The following is a 14,940-nucleotide window of genomic DNA, read 5'->3' as shown; positions in this document are numbered from 1 at the left end:
GCGGGGCTTGGTGCTGCTGACGCCGTGACGTAATTCCGGTCGCGCGTCACGTGGCGGAAGCGGTGGGGCGCCTAAGATGGCGGCGGCGTGAGTTGCATGTTGTGGGGCCGCCGGGAGGAGCCGCCGCCGCCGCGCCATGGCGGTCACCGTGACGCTGAAGACGCTGCAGCAGCAAACGTTCAAAATCCGGATGGAGCCGCACGAAACGGTGAGCGCGGCCTCGGCCCGGAGCGGCTCCGGCCTTGGCCTTCCCCCCCCCCCCCTCGGCGCTGGGCTGGCGGGGGGGGCCGGGCCTGCTTACACCCCCCCGCGCTGTGCTGAGGGAGGGGCCGGGCCAGCTCCCGCTCCCCCGTAGGGCTGCCTGGGGGAACCGGGCCTGCTCCCCCCGCCCTGCGCTGAGCTGAGGGGGTGGGGCGGGCCTGCCCCAACCCCGCTGCGGGGGTGTCTGTTTTCCTCCCCGTCGTGTGGGGCAGCCCCGGGGTTTTTGAGCTGGTGGCGGGTGTCCTCCATCCTGCCCTGGATATGGGCGTATGTCGAGGGTGTCGTGGTCACTCTCCCACCCGCTGTGGGGCAGCCCAGGGTTTCTGTGCCGTTTTCTGGGGGGAGTACATAAACGCGGGGGTCCTCGTCCCCCTCCCAGCCACAGTGGGGCTGGGGCCAGCCCTGGGTTTCTGTTGTTGTGGGGTGTGTGTCCCCCCCATCCATGGGGGTACAATGGGGGGTTCTCAGTCCTGCTCTCACCTGCAGTGGGACCAGGAGGGGTGGCCCGGGGTTTCTGTGTCATTGTAGAGTGTTCCCCCACACTCTGGGGGGGGCTCTGTGTTTTCATTTGGGAGCAGGGTAATGTGGGGGGCGGGGGGCACATCTTGTATTGTGCAGCCTGATGATCCCCAGTGCCCCCACCCTGCCACAGTGGGGGGGGGGGCAGATGCTGGGTCCTCTGCACACTAAGGAGGATGAGGGAGTAATTATTTGGGTGGGGCTCAACATCGGGGAGTGCCTGCTCCCCCCGCCCCCCCCCCCCGTGCTTACAGGTCTACCCAACGCTCCCTCCCGCCCCTCCCCAGCAACTCCCCACCTCACCCCTGAGCCTGTAGCTCCACCAGCCCCATACAGAATGATGACTTTCCTATCACAGAGGATGGTTTCACCCCATTTTTTTGGGATGACTGTGTTTTTGGGGTGACTCTGGGTGCAGGTTGCCACTGAGACTCCCCCCATACCATGACCCCATCCTACACCCCCAGGTGCGGGCACTGAAGGAGAAGATCGAGGCAGAGAAGGGCAGTGATGCCTTCCCTGTGGCCGGCCAGAAGCTCATCTACGCCGGGAAGATCCTGAGTGATGACGTCCCGATCCGCGAGTACCGCATTGATGAGAAAAACTTTGTGGTTGTTATGGTGACCAAGGTGGGACCTCTCCAGGTCTCCTGCAAACACAAACCCCCTTAGACCCCCCCCCCCTCCTTGCTGATGCCTCCCTCCCACAGGCTAAGTCTGCGTTGGGCACTGCAGCCCCCGAGGCTGGAGCTGGCGGCACATCAGAGCCTCCCGCAGCACCGGGGCCCCCCCCGGCCGCTGATGCCATCCCCCCGCCACCGGCTGCCCCCAGCGAGGAGACACCAGCCCATGACCTCCCTCCACTCACCCTCTCAGAGCCTGCCACGGGGTAAGGTGGGGGGCACAGCGTGGAGGGGTGTGGGATCGGGGCAGGGGTTCTAATTGTGTCAAACCATGTGGTGCGAGGATGTGGCAGACAGGAGAAGCAGAAGCAAAGCGTTTGGAGGGGCTGTGGGGGATTAGGAGCTGGCACAGAGGAGGTTTGGGAGGGGAGGTGGGGGGGTAGCATAGCAGGAGAGGGGGGGATGGGGGGGTCAGGGGGGATGGTTGTGTCCTGGCATTCCCGGAAAGGCCACGGCTGCCACATCTCTCTTTTTGAATCCGCAGCTCTGTTCCCCCCGCAGGTAGTGCGGGGCGCTCAGCTGATGCCGCCTCTACCCTCGGTGGGTCCTGGGTGTGTGTGGGAATAGGGGGGGGGATGTCCATCCTCGGGGGGGAGACACAGGCACCAGGCAGGTGTGTGTGTCCGGGGGGTGGGGGGAGACAGGCACCAGGCGGGTGTGTGTGGAGGGTTCCCTGGGGTGTGGCGACTTGTGGTCACCAGTGGGGTGGGCGTCCCTGATACGAGGGGGGCTGTGGAATGGGAGAAGGTAAAGGGGTTGGGTGGGGGGAGGGGTGCAGGGGGAGCATGGAAGTTGTTTTGGTGGTCCCCGGGCGGGGAATAGGGTGCAGGGGGAAGGAATGCAGATGAACGGGAAGGTTTGAATTTGGGAGGGTTTGAAGGTGGGGTCCTTATTGTGGGGGAGAGAAGCTATGTGTGGGAGGTGGGGGTCTGGGGGCTGGCGAGTGGGGGATATGGGGGGGGTCCCTGGGGGAAGGGTGGGTGGTCCTGGGCCAGTGCTGACACAAGATGGGCAGTGACGGGCTCGGAGTACGAGACAATGCTGACGGAGATCATGTCGATGGGCTATGAGCGGGAGCGGGTGGTTGCCGCGCTGCGTGCCAGCTACAACAACCCCCACCGCGCTGTCGAGTACCTGCTGACGGTGAGCTGGGGGGGGTGGATGGGGGGTCGGGGGAGGGTCTCAGGGCCACCCTGACCCACCTCCCCCCAACCCCCAGGGCATCCCCGGCAGCCCCGAGCCCGAGCGCCCGCCAGTGCAGGAGAGCCGCCCCCCGGAGCAGCCAGCGCCTGAAGGTCAGTGGGGTGGGGGCAGGGGCACGTGCCCAGGGGTGGGGTTATGGCTGGCGTAGGTCCTTCTGTTGGGATGTGGCTTAAAGGACTTTCCCGCTTAGGGGTGTGGCTTAAGGGTTACACCCCACTGGGGGTGTGGTTTAGCTACTTTTCCCTTTGGTGGTGTGGCCATATGGCTCCTCCTCTTTGGGTGTGGCTTAAAGTGTGGCCTGGAGGTCCCTCTCATTGGCGTATGCATGGTATAAGGCTTCTGTCAAGTTGGAGGCACCTCCCCTTTTGGGGGCGTGGTTCTCAGGCTCCTCCCTTTGGGGGTGTGGCCTATAGGCTCTACCCCCTTTTGGGTGTGGCTTATGGGACTGTCCAGGTGGAGGCATGGTCTACAGACTCCTCCCATTGGGGGTGTGGCTTGGGGGGGCCTACCTGAATGCTCCTCCCCCTGGGGTGTGGCCTGGTCCACCCCACCCCGGGGCACTCCTTGCCCTGGGGTGTGTGTGGGTGGCTTTACTGGCCTCGTCACAATGAGAGGGTGTGGCCTGGACAGGCCCCGCCTCTCCAAGGGGTGTGGTCTGGTGGACCTGGCCAGGGGGCATTCACCTCTTTGGGGCATTCCCAGGGCAAAGCCTGAGGGGAGCCTCTCCTCCTGGATGGGATTGTGTCCCTGTCAGGCCCCACCCTGTGGGTGGGGCTCACTCAGACCCCACCCCCTGACCCCACCTCACCCACCCACAGGGGAGAACCCACTGGAGTTCCTGAGGGAGCAGCCCCAGTTCCAGAACATGCGGCAGGTGATCCAGCAGAACCCAGCCCTGCTGCCCGCCCTGCTCCAGCAGCTGGGCCAGGAGAACCCCCAGCTGCTCCAGGTACTTCCCAGCACCCCCAGAGCGACCCCCACCCCCTCCCTCACCCCCCCCACCCCCTCCCCTCCCTCACCCCCCTCCCCTGCCTCCCCCAGCAAATCAGCCAGCACCAGGAGCAATTCATCCAGATGTTGAATGAGCCGTTGGGCGAGCTGGGCGACCTCGAGGGGGAGATGGGCGCCATCGGGGACGAGTCCCCCCAGATGAACTACATCCAGGTGACGCCTCAGGAAAAAGAAGCCATAGAAAGGGTAAGGAGGAGGGGGGCACTGTGGCAGGGGAAGGGGGGGGTCAGGCACCAGCGCTTGGCCATCAGCAGGGTGCAGGGGGAAGCTCCTTGCCGTCAGTAGGGACCAGAGTTAACAGGCTGTTTGGCCCCTTACACTACTGGTGACATCCAGCCACCAGGAGGAAGCAGAGTTTAGCACTGAGGCAAGCAGTGTGGAGTTGTCATTAGGTTCAGAGTTAACACTGGTTGCACACATTGTGGTCTTACGGCTGGTAGCATTTGGGCTGTGGTCATTAGGCTCTAGAGTTAATGGCAGCGGAAGGCAGGTCAGTGGGAGTCAGAAATGCTGTAGCTGCTCTTCAGCCATCAGTAGGGACCAGAGTTAACACCCAGTGACGTGTACAGAGCTAACGTTACGGGGCACACAGTGCTATCACTAGGCTTTAGAGTTAACAGGGCTGGCTCTGGAGTTAACAATGAAGTTGCACCTGCCCTGGGCCAGGGGTGTCAGTAGGTCCCAAAGTAAACGCTCCCCCCCCCCCCAACAGTTGAAGGCACTGGGCTTCCCCGAGAGCCTGGTGATCCAGGCCTACTTTGCCTGCGAGAAGAACGAGAACCTGGCGGCCAACTTCCTGCTCAGCCAGAACTTCGATGATGACTGAGGGGCCGGGGCTGGCGCCCCCCACCCTCTCTCCCCCGTTGGAGGGGGGGCCATGGGGCCCACAGGGGGACACACAAACACAGACATTTGCACGGCCCCTCCCTCCCCTCCCCGGGGCTTTGGGTCTGGCTGGGGAGGGGCAGGATTGGGACCCCCATTGGGCCCCAGCCCTGCCACTCTCCTGAGGGAGCAGCAGTGATCAGTGGAGCCCCCCCCGCCCCCCCCCCCCCCTGCTGTGGGGGTGCTCAGCAAACCCCTTCCTCCTTGTCGTGCCCCTTCCCACCACCCCACCTCCTTCCCCTCCCCCCCCCCCCCCCCCTTCAACCCCAGGGGGTGGAGGGGGAGTCAGGGGGTGGGCAGCCGCGGGAAAAAATACAACTCAGAGGTAGGGGGGATAAGATTAAATGCAGAATTTTCAACCCATTTTGGGCTCGCGTAGGTGTGATTTGATGGGGGGGGGGGCACATTTAGGAGGAGACGGTCCCTGGGGTCTTGGTGGGGGCTCCGGGGGGAGGCTGGGAGGCGGCAGCAGCTTCGGCAGCTGCCAAGGCACTGCGGGCAGCTTCTTGGCGCTCCTGCCGCTGCCGCCGCTTCTCCTCACGCCGCTGCTGCCGCTCCAGGTCCTGCAGCAGCACCTGGGCCTGGGGGCTGTCGCGGCGGGGGGTGCCGCGGCTGGAGGGTCCCCCCGCCAGCCCTGCTTCGGCCAACAGCCGCTGCCGCCGCGCCGCCTCCTGCCGCACTCGCTCCCGCGCCTGTGCCCGCTCCTGCTGCCAGGCACTTATCCGTGCTGGCATTGCCGCCAGGCTGCGGGCCACCAGCTGCTGCCTGCGGTGGGACAGCAGCGCTGGGGACACTCCCCGGGATGGGGACAGTGCTCCCCGGGATTGGGACACCCCCCAGGGATGGGGCGGTGCCCTGGGACACACCTCTGGAATGGAATCAGCTTCCTCCCCGCCCCCCCCCCCCCCTCCTCCCCGAGATGGGGACAACCCCTGCAGGCTGGGGACAAGCCCCTTCAGTGCTCGCACTTCTGCCCAGTGTGTGCCTTCCAGCCCCGATCCCAGTTCTCCCCGTGCCCCTAGTACCCCTCAGCCCTGATCCAAGTTCTCCCAGTACCGTCAGTGCACCCCAGTCCCAATCCCAGTTTTCCCAGTACCGCCAGTGCTCATCCAGCCCCGATCCCAGTTCTCCCAGTGCCCCGCAGCCCTAATCCATTCTTCCAGTGCCTCTCCAGCTCTGCCCTCAGTGCCACTACTGTACCCCCAGTGCCCCCCCAGCTCTAATCCCAGTACCGCCAGTGCTCCTCCAGCCCTGATCCCCATTCCCCCAGTGCCCCCCAGCCCCGATCCCAGTTCTCCCAGTACCCCAGCCCTAATCCATTCTCCCAGTACCTCTCCAGCTCCGCCCTCAGTGCCCCCCCAAGCTCTAATCCCAGTACCGCCAGTGCTCACCCAGCCCTGATCCCCGTTCCCCCAGTGCCCCTAGTGCCCCTCAGCCCTGATTCCAGTTTTCCCAGTACCACCAGTGCTCACCCAGCCCTGATCCCCGTTCCCCCAGTGCCCCCCAGCCCCGATCCCAGTTGTCCCAGTGCCCCTAGTGCCCCTCAGCCCTGATTCCACTTTTCTCAGTACCGCCAGTGCTCCTCCAGCCCTGATCCCCATTTCCCCAGTGCCCCTCAGCCCCGATCCCAGTTCTCCCAGTGCCCGCGGTACAACCCCAGTGCCTCTCCAGCCCCAATCCCACTGCTCCTCCAGCGCCGATCCCGGTGCCCCCGGCCCCCAGCGCCCCCACCTCTCCTGCCTCCGTCGCGCCTCCTCCCGCTCACGCCGCTCCAGCGCCGCCTCCATCTCCTGCAGCGACGGCTCCCACTCGCGTTCCTCCGCCACGATCGCCCGCAGCTGCTCGGGGTCCGGCCATAGTTGCCGCAGCGGCACCGCCGCCGCCTCCCCCAGCCGCCCGAACCGCCGCGCCGCCGCCCGCTGGTCGTCGGCGGCCGCCGGGGCCGGGCCCAGCCGCCGCCGCAGCGGGGCCGCCCGGTAAGGTCGCAGCGGGGCAGCGATGGCCGGCCAGGCCCGGACCTGGCCCAGCGCCCGCCGCCAGGGCGCCGCCATTTGAGCGGAAGTGACGTAGCGGAAAAGGCCCAACGGGAGGGCGGAAGTCGGGCAGGGGGTGACAGCTGGGGGCGGGCCTCCTAAGGTGAGGTGGTTGTCCCGGGGGGCGAGGGGGGTCCCTCTTCGTGTTGGGGGGCTCCTCCTGGCGGGGGGGACCCCGAAACGGCGCTGCAAGTGTGTGTGTGGGGCAATGCTCCGAAACCGCCGCCTCTCCCCCGTGGAGGAGGGGTGGAGGTGGGCTGGGCCTGGCTTCCCCACCCCCACCCCCCACCCCCCCCATTTTTCAGTCGCAGCCAAACCTCGGGGCGCGCTGCCAAGGCCCCGCCGGCGTTAACCCCTCCCTGCCCGCGGCCTGGGCCCCCCCCGGACTCCCCCCAGCCCCAGCGAGGAGAGGCAGAAGCTTGGAGGGGGGGTGGTGTCCCTGTAAGTGGGTGACAGGAAAAGAGGGTGGGGGGCACCCAGCCGTGTGGCAGCGCCCTCCAAGTGGGCCCCACGGGGGGGCCGGGGCCCCCCGACGCGTGGGTCCGCCCCTTCCCCCCTCTGCTGGCTGGAGCTGCGGGGAGGGGGGGGGGGGGGCCTAATGGCTTCCAGGCCTTGGCAGCAGGGGGAAATCTGCTACTTGGTGGAGCCAAAATCGCCCCAAAATCTTCCCTGGGCCTCCTCGGTGTTGGGGACCTGGGGGTCCAAGCCCCCCCAGCTCTGCCCTTCCCTGCTGAACCCAGACACCCCCCCAGCCAAGGGGAGGGGCTGCAAACTGGCCCAGTTTGGGGCAATTTTCCCCTATTTTGGGGCCTCTGCAGTTGCCTCGCCCCCACCTTTTCCCCGCCGCCAAGACCCCGACAGCCCCATTTACCCCCTGGGCGGGGCCATTCCCCCCCCCCCCCCCCCCAGTCCGGATTTCCCCCCCGGGGGGGGCCATCCCCCCTCCCCAGGGTTTTCCTGTCCAGCCCCAGGTGGGCGACCCCCCTGCCACCAGGGTCCCTGTCCCACGTGTGTCCCCAGGGCTGGTGGGTGACACGGTGATGTACCGGTGCCCGTCCTGGCATGTCAGGGGATGTTGTTGCATGTCAGGGCATGTCACTGGGTGGTGTTGTATGTGGTGGCCTGTCAGAGCATGGTGCAGTGTGTCGGGGTGACATTTTATAACATGGCATGTCACAACGTGTCAGGGCATGTCGGTGCATGTGGCAGCATATCAGAGCCTGTTGCAACATGACATTGCATGTCCTGGCATGTCACGGTGCGTTGTATGTGGTGGCCTGTCAGAGCATGCTGCAGTGTGTTAGGGGGTGACATTGCATGGCAGGGCAGGGCAAGTCATTGCATGTGGTGGCATGTCAGAGCCTGTTGCAGTGTGTTGGGGGTGTCTTTGCATGTGAGGGCCTGTTGCAGTGTGTCAGGGGTGACATCCCACAGCATGGCATGTTAGGGCGTGTCATTGCATGTGTGGCCTGTCAGAGCCTGTTGCAGCGTGTTGGGGGCGACACTGCATGGCAGGGCATATCACGGCATGTGGCGGGGGTGCAAATGCCATCCCCCTGTGCTCCCCTGCCCCCGCGTGGCTCCATCTGTGGCCTCAGCTGGTCACAGTGGCACATCTGGCACTGGTGGCCCCTGAGCAGCCGGGGTGGGGGAGGGGTGTGCTCAGGGGGCCCCGTGTGACACATGCTGGTTGCACATGCATGTGCACAGGGACACGGGGACTCACACACGCCAGACGCCTGGGTCCCCTCTGGCCAGGGGGGCACCAGGTGCCTGGATGCCCGGGACCACCCTCTCCCCAGGTGTCACACACCCCCTGCCCCATGTGCCTGGGGAGGCCAGGCAGGGCGGGGGGCTTTGTGCAGCCATGTCCCCCCCCAAGGACACCAGTGTCTGTCCCCCTCCCTCAGGACAGCAGTGTCCCCCCCTCCCAGGACAGCAATGTCCCCCACGCCCAGAATAGTAGTGCCCCACCCCAAGACAGCAGTGTCCTGTGTCCCCCTCCCCAGGCCAGCCATGTGTCCCCCCCAACCCGTGGCAGCAGCCCAGCATGGGGGAGGGCCACATCTGTGCCCACCCTCCCCTCCCCCACCCGGGGGGGCACAACAGCCAGGGAGACTGGCTGTTGGACACTGAGCCCCCCCTCCTTTCCGGGTGTCCCCTCCAGCTGCTGTCCCCTGGCCCAGGGACCCCCGGAGGTGCTGGTGACACCAGGGTCATGCCAAGGCTGTGGGGCCTCACATGGCCCCTCAGGGACACGGTGGGGACACCACGGTGACAGCATCTCTGGCAGTGAAGGGGTGGCGGTGGTGGCAGTGGCAGTGCCAGCGCTGGCACCGGGTGGTGACAGATGGTGGAGGGACGCGGCCGCAGCCGGAATGACAGATGAGGCTGCCACCGTCACAGCCACTGCCACTGCCATCGCCACTGCCACTGTCACCCACACCGCAGTGGCACTGGTGCTGTCAGTGTCATCGGTGCTGGCACTGGTGTGGCACCAGCACCGGTAGTGTCATTGTCGTGGCACTGTCACTGTCACCGGCACTGCCACCACCACCAGCATTGTCACCAGCACTGTCATCATCATGGCACTGCCACTGTCACTGGTGCTGCTGTGGCACTGCTGCTGTCACTGTCATCGGTGCTGGCACTGGCATGACAGTCACCAGCACTGACGTTGTCATTGTTGTGGCACTGTCACTGTCAGCGGCACTGTTATTGTCATGGCACTGGCTCTGGTAGTGCCACCACCACTGTCACAGTCACCAGTGCTGCCATGCCATGACCACCAGCACTGTCACTTCCCCGGCACTGCCACCACTGCTGTCACGTCACTGCTACTGCAGTGGTCACTAAACCGTGTCACTCTCCCCACTGCCACCACCAGCACTGCCACTGCTGTTGTCACCGTCACCAGTGGGGACGCCCTGGGCCCCCTCACCTGGGCCAGTGGCTGCGGGATCTCTGCCCGGGGGGGGGGGGGAGCTGGGGGAGGGTCTGGGGGGTACCTGTGTCCCCCTGCATCCCCCCGTGCCCCCTGCTCCCCCCGTGTCCCCCCCACGTCCCCCCCCGTGTCCCTGAGTCCCTCCTGTGTCCCCATGTCCCCCCGCCCCCCCCTCGCGTCTCCCCCGTGTCCCTCCCGGCCGGGGCGGGGCGATCGCGGCAGGGGCGTGTCCACACAGGCGGGGGCGTAGCCGTCAATAGCGGGGGGCGGAGCCTCACCAAGAATGGGCGTGTCCGGGGCGTGATCGAGAGGGGGCGTGGCCGGCGCGGCGCTTCCCGCGGCAAAAGTGCAGCGGGCGCCAACTTCGGGCAAACTTTCCCCGCGCGCAGCTGGTACCGGCACCCCCCCTCGGAGCCGGGACCCCCCCCGGACCCCCGGTACCCCCGGACCTCCCCCCGCCATGCCCCCACGCGGCTGACACTGCCGCCATGTACTCCCCGTACTGCCTCACCCAGGTACGGCCGGTAACGGGGGGGGGGGCCGATAACGGGAGGGGCCGATAACGGGAGGGCCGGCGGTACCGGGGGGGGGGGGGGGGGGGGGACGGGACGGCCGGTAACGGGGAGGGGGCAGTAACGGGAGTGGAGGGGGCGGTGTCCAGTCGTGGTTTTGCTGTGCGCTGCAAGTGGTTGTTCACCCCCCCTCCAAAAAAAGAAAAGAAAAAAAAAAAGGGCTGCTGTGGGGAGGGGTGACGGTTACCGGTACCGGGAAGTGTGTGTGTGTGGGGGCTGCTCCGAGGCTGCCGCCCCCCCCAGTCGGTGCCTGTGGCCACGCGTCACGAGTGGCCGTGGGGCGGGGGGGCCTGTTGTGCTCATCCTGGTGCGGGTGGAACTGTGTCCCGAGCGGGGCAGCGCCCTGGGACCCCCCCCCAGCCGGTACCGTCGCGAAGCCCCTTCCCAGGGGGGAATGTGGGGGGAGGAGGTGGTTCAGGGTGGTCCCCCCCCGGCGAGATGGGGGGTGTCTGTCCCACGGGAGGTGTCACCCGTGGGATGGGGCCGTCAGTGCCCATGGGGTGTTTTCACCTGTGGACAGTGCCGGGTCGGGCTGAAAGGTTGTCCCGGGTGGTGGGGAGGGGGTTCCGTGGGGCTGGGCGAGGCAGAGACCTCCACGGGGGCACAAGGGCCGGGGGACACCTCGTCTTGGGGCGCTTTGTTGGGACGTTGCAGGGGACTGTGAGGAGTGGGGCGGCAATTGAGGGGTGTATGTGAGGAGTTGGGGGGGGGAGTGGGGGCAGTAGGCAGAGGTGTTGTCGGGAGATCCTGGGTGGGGGCATATTTTGGGTGCTGTGGCACGGGAGTTCCTATGGGGGTTCCCTGTGGGGGTCCCCACGGCCCCCCGAGGCTGCCCTGGCATCCCCCCAGGGTCCCACTTTGCTTGCTGGGGCAGCCTGCCCCCCCCCCCCCCCCCCGGCGGGCGTTGCTGTTGTTCCCCCCCCCCACCTCCATTGCCCTTTTCTCCCGCTTTTCGGGGCGGTTTTGGCGGCCGGTTGCGTCTGGGCGGGCGGCCAGCAGCGCTTCTCGCAGCTTCGGCGCCCGCCCCACACACGCGTGTGCACGCGCCAGCAACACACCATTGCACATGCGTGTGCTCCTGCCTGCACACGCCAGCAACCCGCCACTAAGCCTGCCTGCCTGGACCGGTGCACATGCGTGTGCTCCTGCTTGCACGCCCCATTGCACGCGCAGCCGTTCACCTGTGTTGCCACTTCAGATTGTGCCTTGCACACATATGTGCTCTGCACATGCATGTGCACGCCCGCACTCTCGCACTGTACACACATGGATTGGCACACGTCTGTGTGGTGGCCTCGTGGGCCCGATCCTGCGTGTGCTGAAGCGTGTCAGGGTGCGTGCACGTGCAGGCACTGTGTGCTGACACGCGTGTACTCCCCCCTGCCCCCTTTTGGTTTTGAGCCAATTCTGGGGAGTTTTAGGCCGGTGCCACTATGTGTCATGTCCCCTGGCCTCGTGTCACCCTGGTGCTGGGCTAGGCCCCCAGCACACGCAGGATCAGGCCCGCTGCCTTCCAGCTGTGGGCACAGCTAGCGGCACGCATAGCAGCACCTACAGCAGGACGCATAGCGACATGTATAGCGGCACCTATAGCAGCATGTATAGCGGCAGCTCCTGCCGCTGGGAGCTTTGGCTGGCCAGGCACAAGCTGTACCTCCTCTGCCACTGGTGCCGTGCCAGCCCTTGGCCCCTATAGCTGCCGTATCCTATAGCCGATATAGCCTATAGCTGGCGTAACAAGCAGCGGTTCTGCCGTGAGCCCCCACAGCTGCACGCGTGCTCCCAGCCCTCGCTGGGGTGCAGCCCCTGGCTCAGCACCATGCTCTGGCTGTCGGTGCTGCAGCTGCTCGCTGGGCCAGGGTCCCCCCATGTCTCCCCAGGACCCCCCAGCTGGGGGTTCCCACCATGCAGAGCCACCCCCTGCCCCAAAATCGGGCATGCCAGCGTGGTGTTGGTGGGTGCCATGCTTGATGCCGTGCCCGCCGCAGTGCAGAGCGCGCAGCGCTGCCAACGTGCACATCGCAGCATGAAACGTAATGTGGGTTTGGGCTTTGGTGTGGTGCATGCTATGTACATCCATGTACAGAACACGCACACCACATGTATGTGACAGGCACCACGTGCCCGGGGTGACAGACCCCAGCCAAGCGCGGTGCCTGGGCAGAACGTGGCGTCAGGGGATGGCGTGTGGCGCAGGTTTGGGATGAGCTCCAGTGCCTGCGGCATGGCACAGCCCAGCATGGCACAGCACTGCGGCACTGCTGGGGTACCTGGTAGCTTCAACTACACCAGTACCGGGACCCGCAGAGGGTGCAGAGCTGCTGGGGGGAGAGCTAGAGGTGCCCCAGCGCCCCCAAACTGCAGCCCCCCCAGCCTGTAGCTGGCCTGTATGGCGCCTATAGGGCCTGGCGAGGACTGGGGCGGCGACCTGGGCACCTATAGGCTATAGGGGCTGGAGCTTGCAAAGGGCTGCGGGTGCACGACGGGAGGTGTGGGGGTCATACATGTGTAACAGTGGGGATGTGCACACGTATGTCGTGTGGTGCAGGTGTGTGTGATGGAGAGAGGATGCACGCGTGTGTTAGGGGGCTGCAGATGCACATGTTATGTACAAGAGTACATGTACTGTGCATGCACCATGTGCATGATGTGCGTGCAGGCGACATGCACACGTGGCAGCTGCGCTGCACGCTCGGTGCGTGTCTCCCCGTGAGGCGTGTGCGCAACATGTGTGCGCACTGCCTCCCACACCGCCTGTGCTGCATCCCTGCATGCGCCAGGTATGCGACACATGTGTGCAAGGTGCGGCCAATGCGTGTGCCCCCTGCCAAGCGTGTGTGACAGCCCCGTGCCCCACGCGTGGCCGTGCGGGGCTGTGCCACCGGCTGATGCAATCAGTGCGGGGGAGGCACCACCCACCCCCGCACCCCACCCCCCCGCCACAGTGCGAGGCACCTGGGGCTGTGCGAGGCGGAGGCGGGGTGACAGGCGTGGGTGCCACTCTAGAGGGGGGTTGTACGTGTGTGTGGTGTGTGCTGCCCACGTGTGGAGCGGTTTGTGCGCCCATCATGCTGCATGTGCGTGGCGAGGTGTGTGTGCGTGCCCTGACATGCGTGATGAGGTGTGTGCGCGCACCCTGACACGCGTGGCGAGGCGTGTGCTTGGGCTTTGCTGCTGGCGCTGCTGCAGCCCATGTTGCGGCACTTGTAGCTGGCTGGTGTCCCCCCCCTCCCAATGTCCCCCTCTGTGTCCTGCCCGCCCCCCGCAGCCGTGGGGCTGTGCTGGCAGCATCAATAATGGAGGAGCCCTTGGCCAGGCTGGGGGGGGCCGGGGGGACCCTGAAATTATTGATGGGCCACAAAAAGCTTTCTTGGATGCCGCAGCACCGTGGGGCCCCCCCAGCCTGGCCTGGCAGAGAGGCCACAGAGAGGGGGGGGGTCGGGATGCTGGGGTCCACTCTGGGGAGGGAGCAGGCTTTGGGAGGGGGGGGCTGCCCGAGAGCCTGGGTCCCCACCCCCGCTTGGGTGGAGGCTGGGGTCGGGGGGGGGGGGAGGGGGGTACGCCTGGACGCCTGCGTCCGCTGGTGCCAAACTACATCGGCCCCACGCCCTGCGGTGCTGCCCTTGAGCTGCTGCAGCGTCTGCCCCCACCCTCCGGCGCCCGGCACCCCCCCAGCCCCCAGCCGATCTGGGTGCGGGGGGTCCCGTCCCTGGTGCTGCGCTGGGGGCAGGTCCCGGCCAGCCGGGCTCCCCTCGAGCGGGCTGGGTCCTCCACGTGGCTGCGGGGCAGGGTGGCAGGCAGGCGGCTCCCTCCGGGCAGACTGCATGCCTGGCGCCCCCCCAGCATCATGGGTGCCCCCCCCCGCCCCCCAAGCACCAAGGTCCCTGCCAGAACCATCCGGCACATTCTCCCTGAGGCCACTGAAGCGCCTGGTCCCCCCAGCCCCACACACAACCGTGGTCCCGGCCGGCCCTGCGCCTGGGGTCCCCTCGTGGTTACGTCCCCCCCCCCCGCCCCAGCCGGAGGGTCCAGGACGCCCCTGGCTCGTCCGCCCCCACCACAGCTGCCCCCCCCCCTTGCACAGGAGGGTCTTGGCAGCGGCGTCAGGGGCCGCCGGGGGGATTTTTGGCGGCAATTCCGGCTGTTTCGGGCTGTTTTCCTCTCGCGGCGAAGCCGAGGGCCGGGGGGAGCTGGCAGCGGCGCGGGAGGGCGGGCACGCTGGGCCGGGGGGGCTGTGTTGGGGAGGGGGGTGGGGTGGGGGGGGGTGGTTTTTTTTTCTTTTTTTTTTTTCTCTTTTTTCCCCTCTTTTCTGTTTTTTCTGGGCTTTTCCCTCCCGCTCCGGCGCCGCCCCCCCTGCCGCCGCGCTGGCGCTTTGCCGGGCGCTCGCAGCTGTGGACCGCGGCGACGTGGCTTCGCCCGAGACTGCGGCTCAATGCGGGGCCGGCGCAGCCAATGGCAGCCCGGCGGCACCAGGGCCAGACCCCCCCTCAGCGCGGTCCCTGGCCCCTCGGGGGGGACCCTGGCCCCAGGCAGGGACCCCCGATGCCTGGGCACAGCCCTGTGGCCAAAGCTCTAGATCCTTCCTTGCTGGACCTGGCATCCCAGGGCGGGGCAGGGAGGGGACCCAGGCGTTCGGGAGGGGACCCAGGCGTTCAGGCCACCCTCCCCGTGCCCGGGTGGGTGCTGGTGGGCTCCAACACCTGGGGCTGCTGAGCCCACTTGGGGCGGGGGGTGTCTGGGTAGGAGGGGGCCTCGATGCCTGGGTCCCCGAGCCCCGTTGGGAGTGGGCTGTAGGGTAGGGAGGGGACCTGGGTAGGTCCTCTGCACCCA

General features: G+C 66.8%; 3 protein-coding genes across 3 annotated transcripts in view; 2 read left to right on the top strand and 1 right to left on the bottom strand.

Moving 5' to 3' along the window:
- Window positions 1-40: 40 nt before the first annotated feature.
- Window positions 41-4,924, top strand: RAD23A (RAD23 homolog A, nucleotide excision repair protein). The gene is made up of 9 exons (XM_055793202.1): window positions 41-208; window positions 1,248-1,409; window positions 1,490-1,668; window positions 1,947-2,002; window positions 2,478-2,605; window positions 2,682-2,757; window positions 3,484-3,614; window positions 3,707-3,862; window positions 4,389-4,924. The coding sequence occupies exons 1-9, from the start codon at window positions 137-139 to the stop codon at window positions 4,500-4,502; spliced, it is 1,074 nt and encodes a 357-aa protein (XP_055649177.1). The 5' UTR covers window positions 41-136; the 3' UTR covers window positions 4,503-4,924.
- On the bottom strand, window positions 4,897-6,637 carry GADD45GIP1 (GADD45G interacting protein 1). Its single transcript, XM_055793203.1, has 2 exons — window positions 6,293-6,637; window positions 4,897-5,326 (listed from the first exon to the last, which is right to left on the bottom strand). The coding sequence occupies exons 1-2, from the start codon at window positions 6,610-6,612 to the stop codon at window positions 4,969-4,971; spliced, it is 678 nt and encodes a 225-aa protein (XP_055649178.1). The 5' UTR covers window positions 6,613-6,637; the 3' UTR covers window positions 4,897-4,968.
- Window positions 6,638-9,997: 3,360 nt separating this feature from the next.
- Window positions 9,998-14,940, top strand: part of NFIX (nuclear factor I X) — a gene marked incomplete in the record, with an annotated part of 10,799 nt that continues 5,856 nt past the window's right edge. The window contains 1 exon segment of the mRNA XM_055793204.1: window positions 9,998-10,053. Coding sequence (XP_055649179.1) covers window positions 10,027-10,053 — 27 coding nt within the window.

The sequence above is a fragment of the Falco peregrinus genome (assembly GCF_023634155.1).
Source record: "Falco peregrinus isolate bFalPer1 chromosome 12 unlocalized genomic scaffold, bFalPer1.pri SUPER_12_unloc_2, whole genome shotgun sequence".
Classification (NCBI taxonomy): domain Eukaryota; kingdom Metazoa; phylum Chordata; class Aves; order Falconiformes; family Falconidae; genus Falco; species Falco peregrinus.
This window is presented reverse-complemented; position numbering and strand designations above follow the sequence as displayed.

What these genes read in the sequence shown, in the direction of transcription:
- RAD23A (XM_055793202.1), top strand. Translation starts at nt 137, where the DNA reads ATGGCGGTCACCGTGACGCTGAAGACGCTGCAGCAGCAAACGTTCAAA. An exon ending in AGAACCCCCAGCTGCTCCAG is followed by an intron (nt 3,615 to 3,706) that starts GTACTTCCCAGC and finishes TGCCTCCCCCAG; the next exon opens with CAAATCAGCCAGCACCAGGA. An exon ending in AAAAAGAAGCCATAGAAAGG is followed by an intron (nt 3,863 to 4,388) that starts GTAAGGAGGAGG and finishes CCCCCCCAACAG; the next exon opens with TTGAAGGCACTGGGCTTCCC.
- GADD45GIP1 (XM_055793203.1), bottom strand. Translation starts at nt 6,612, where the DNA reads ATGGCGGCGCCCTGGCGGCGGGCGCTGGGCCAGGTCCGGGCCTGGCCG. An exon ending in GCGCGACGGAGGCAGGAGAG is followed by an intron (nt 5,327 to 6,292) that starts GTGGGGGCGCTG and finishes GTCCCACCGCAG; the next exon opens with GCAGCAGCTGGTGGCCCGCA.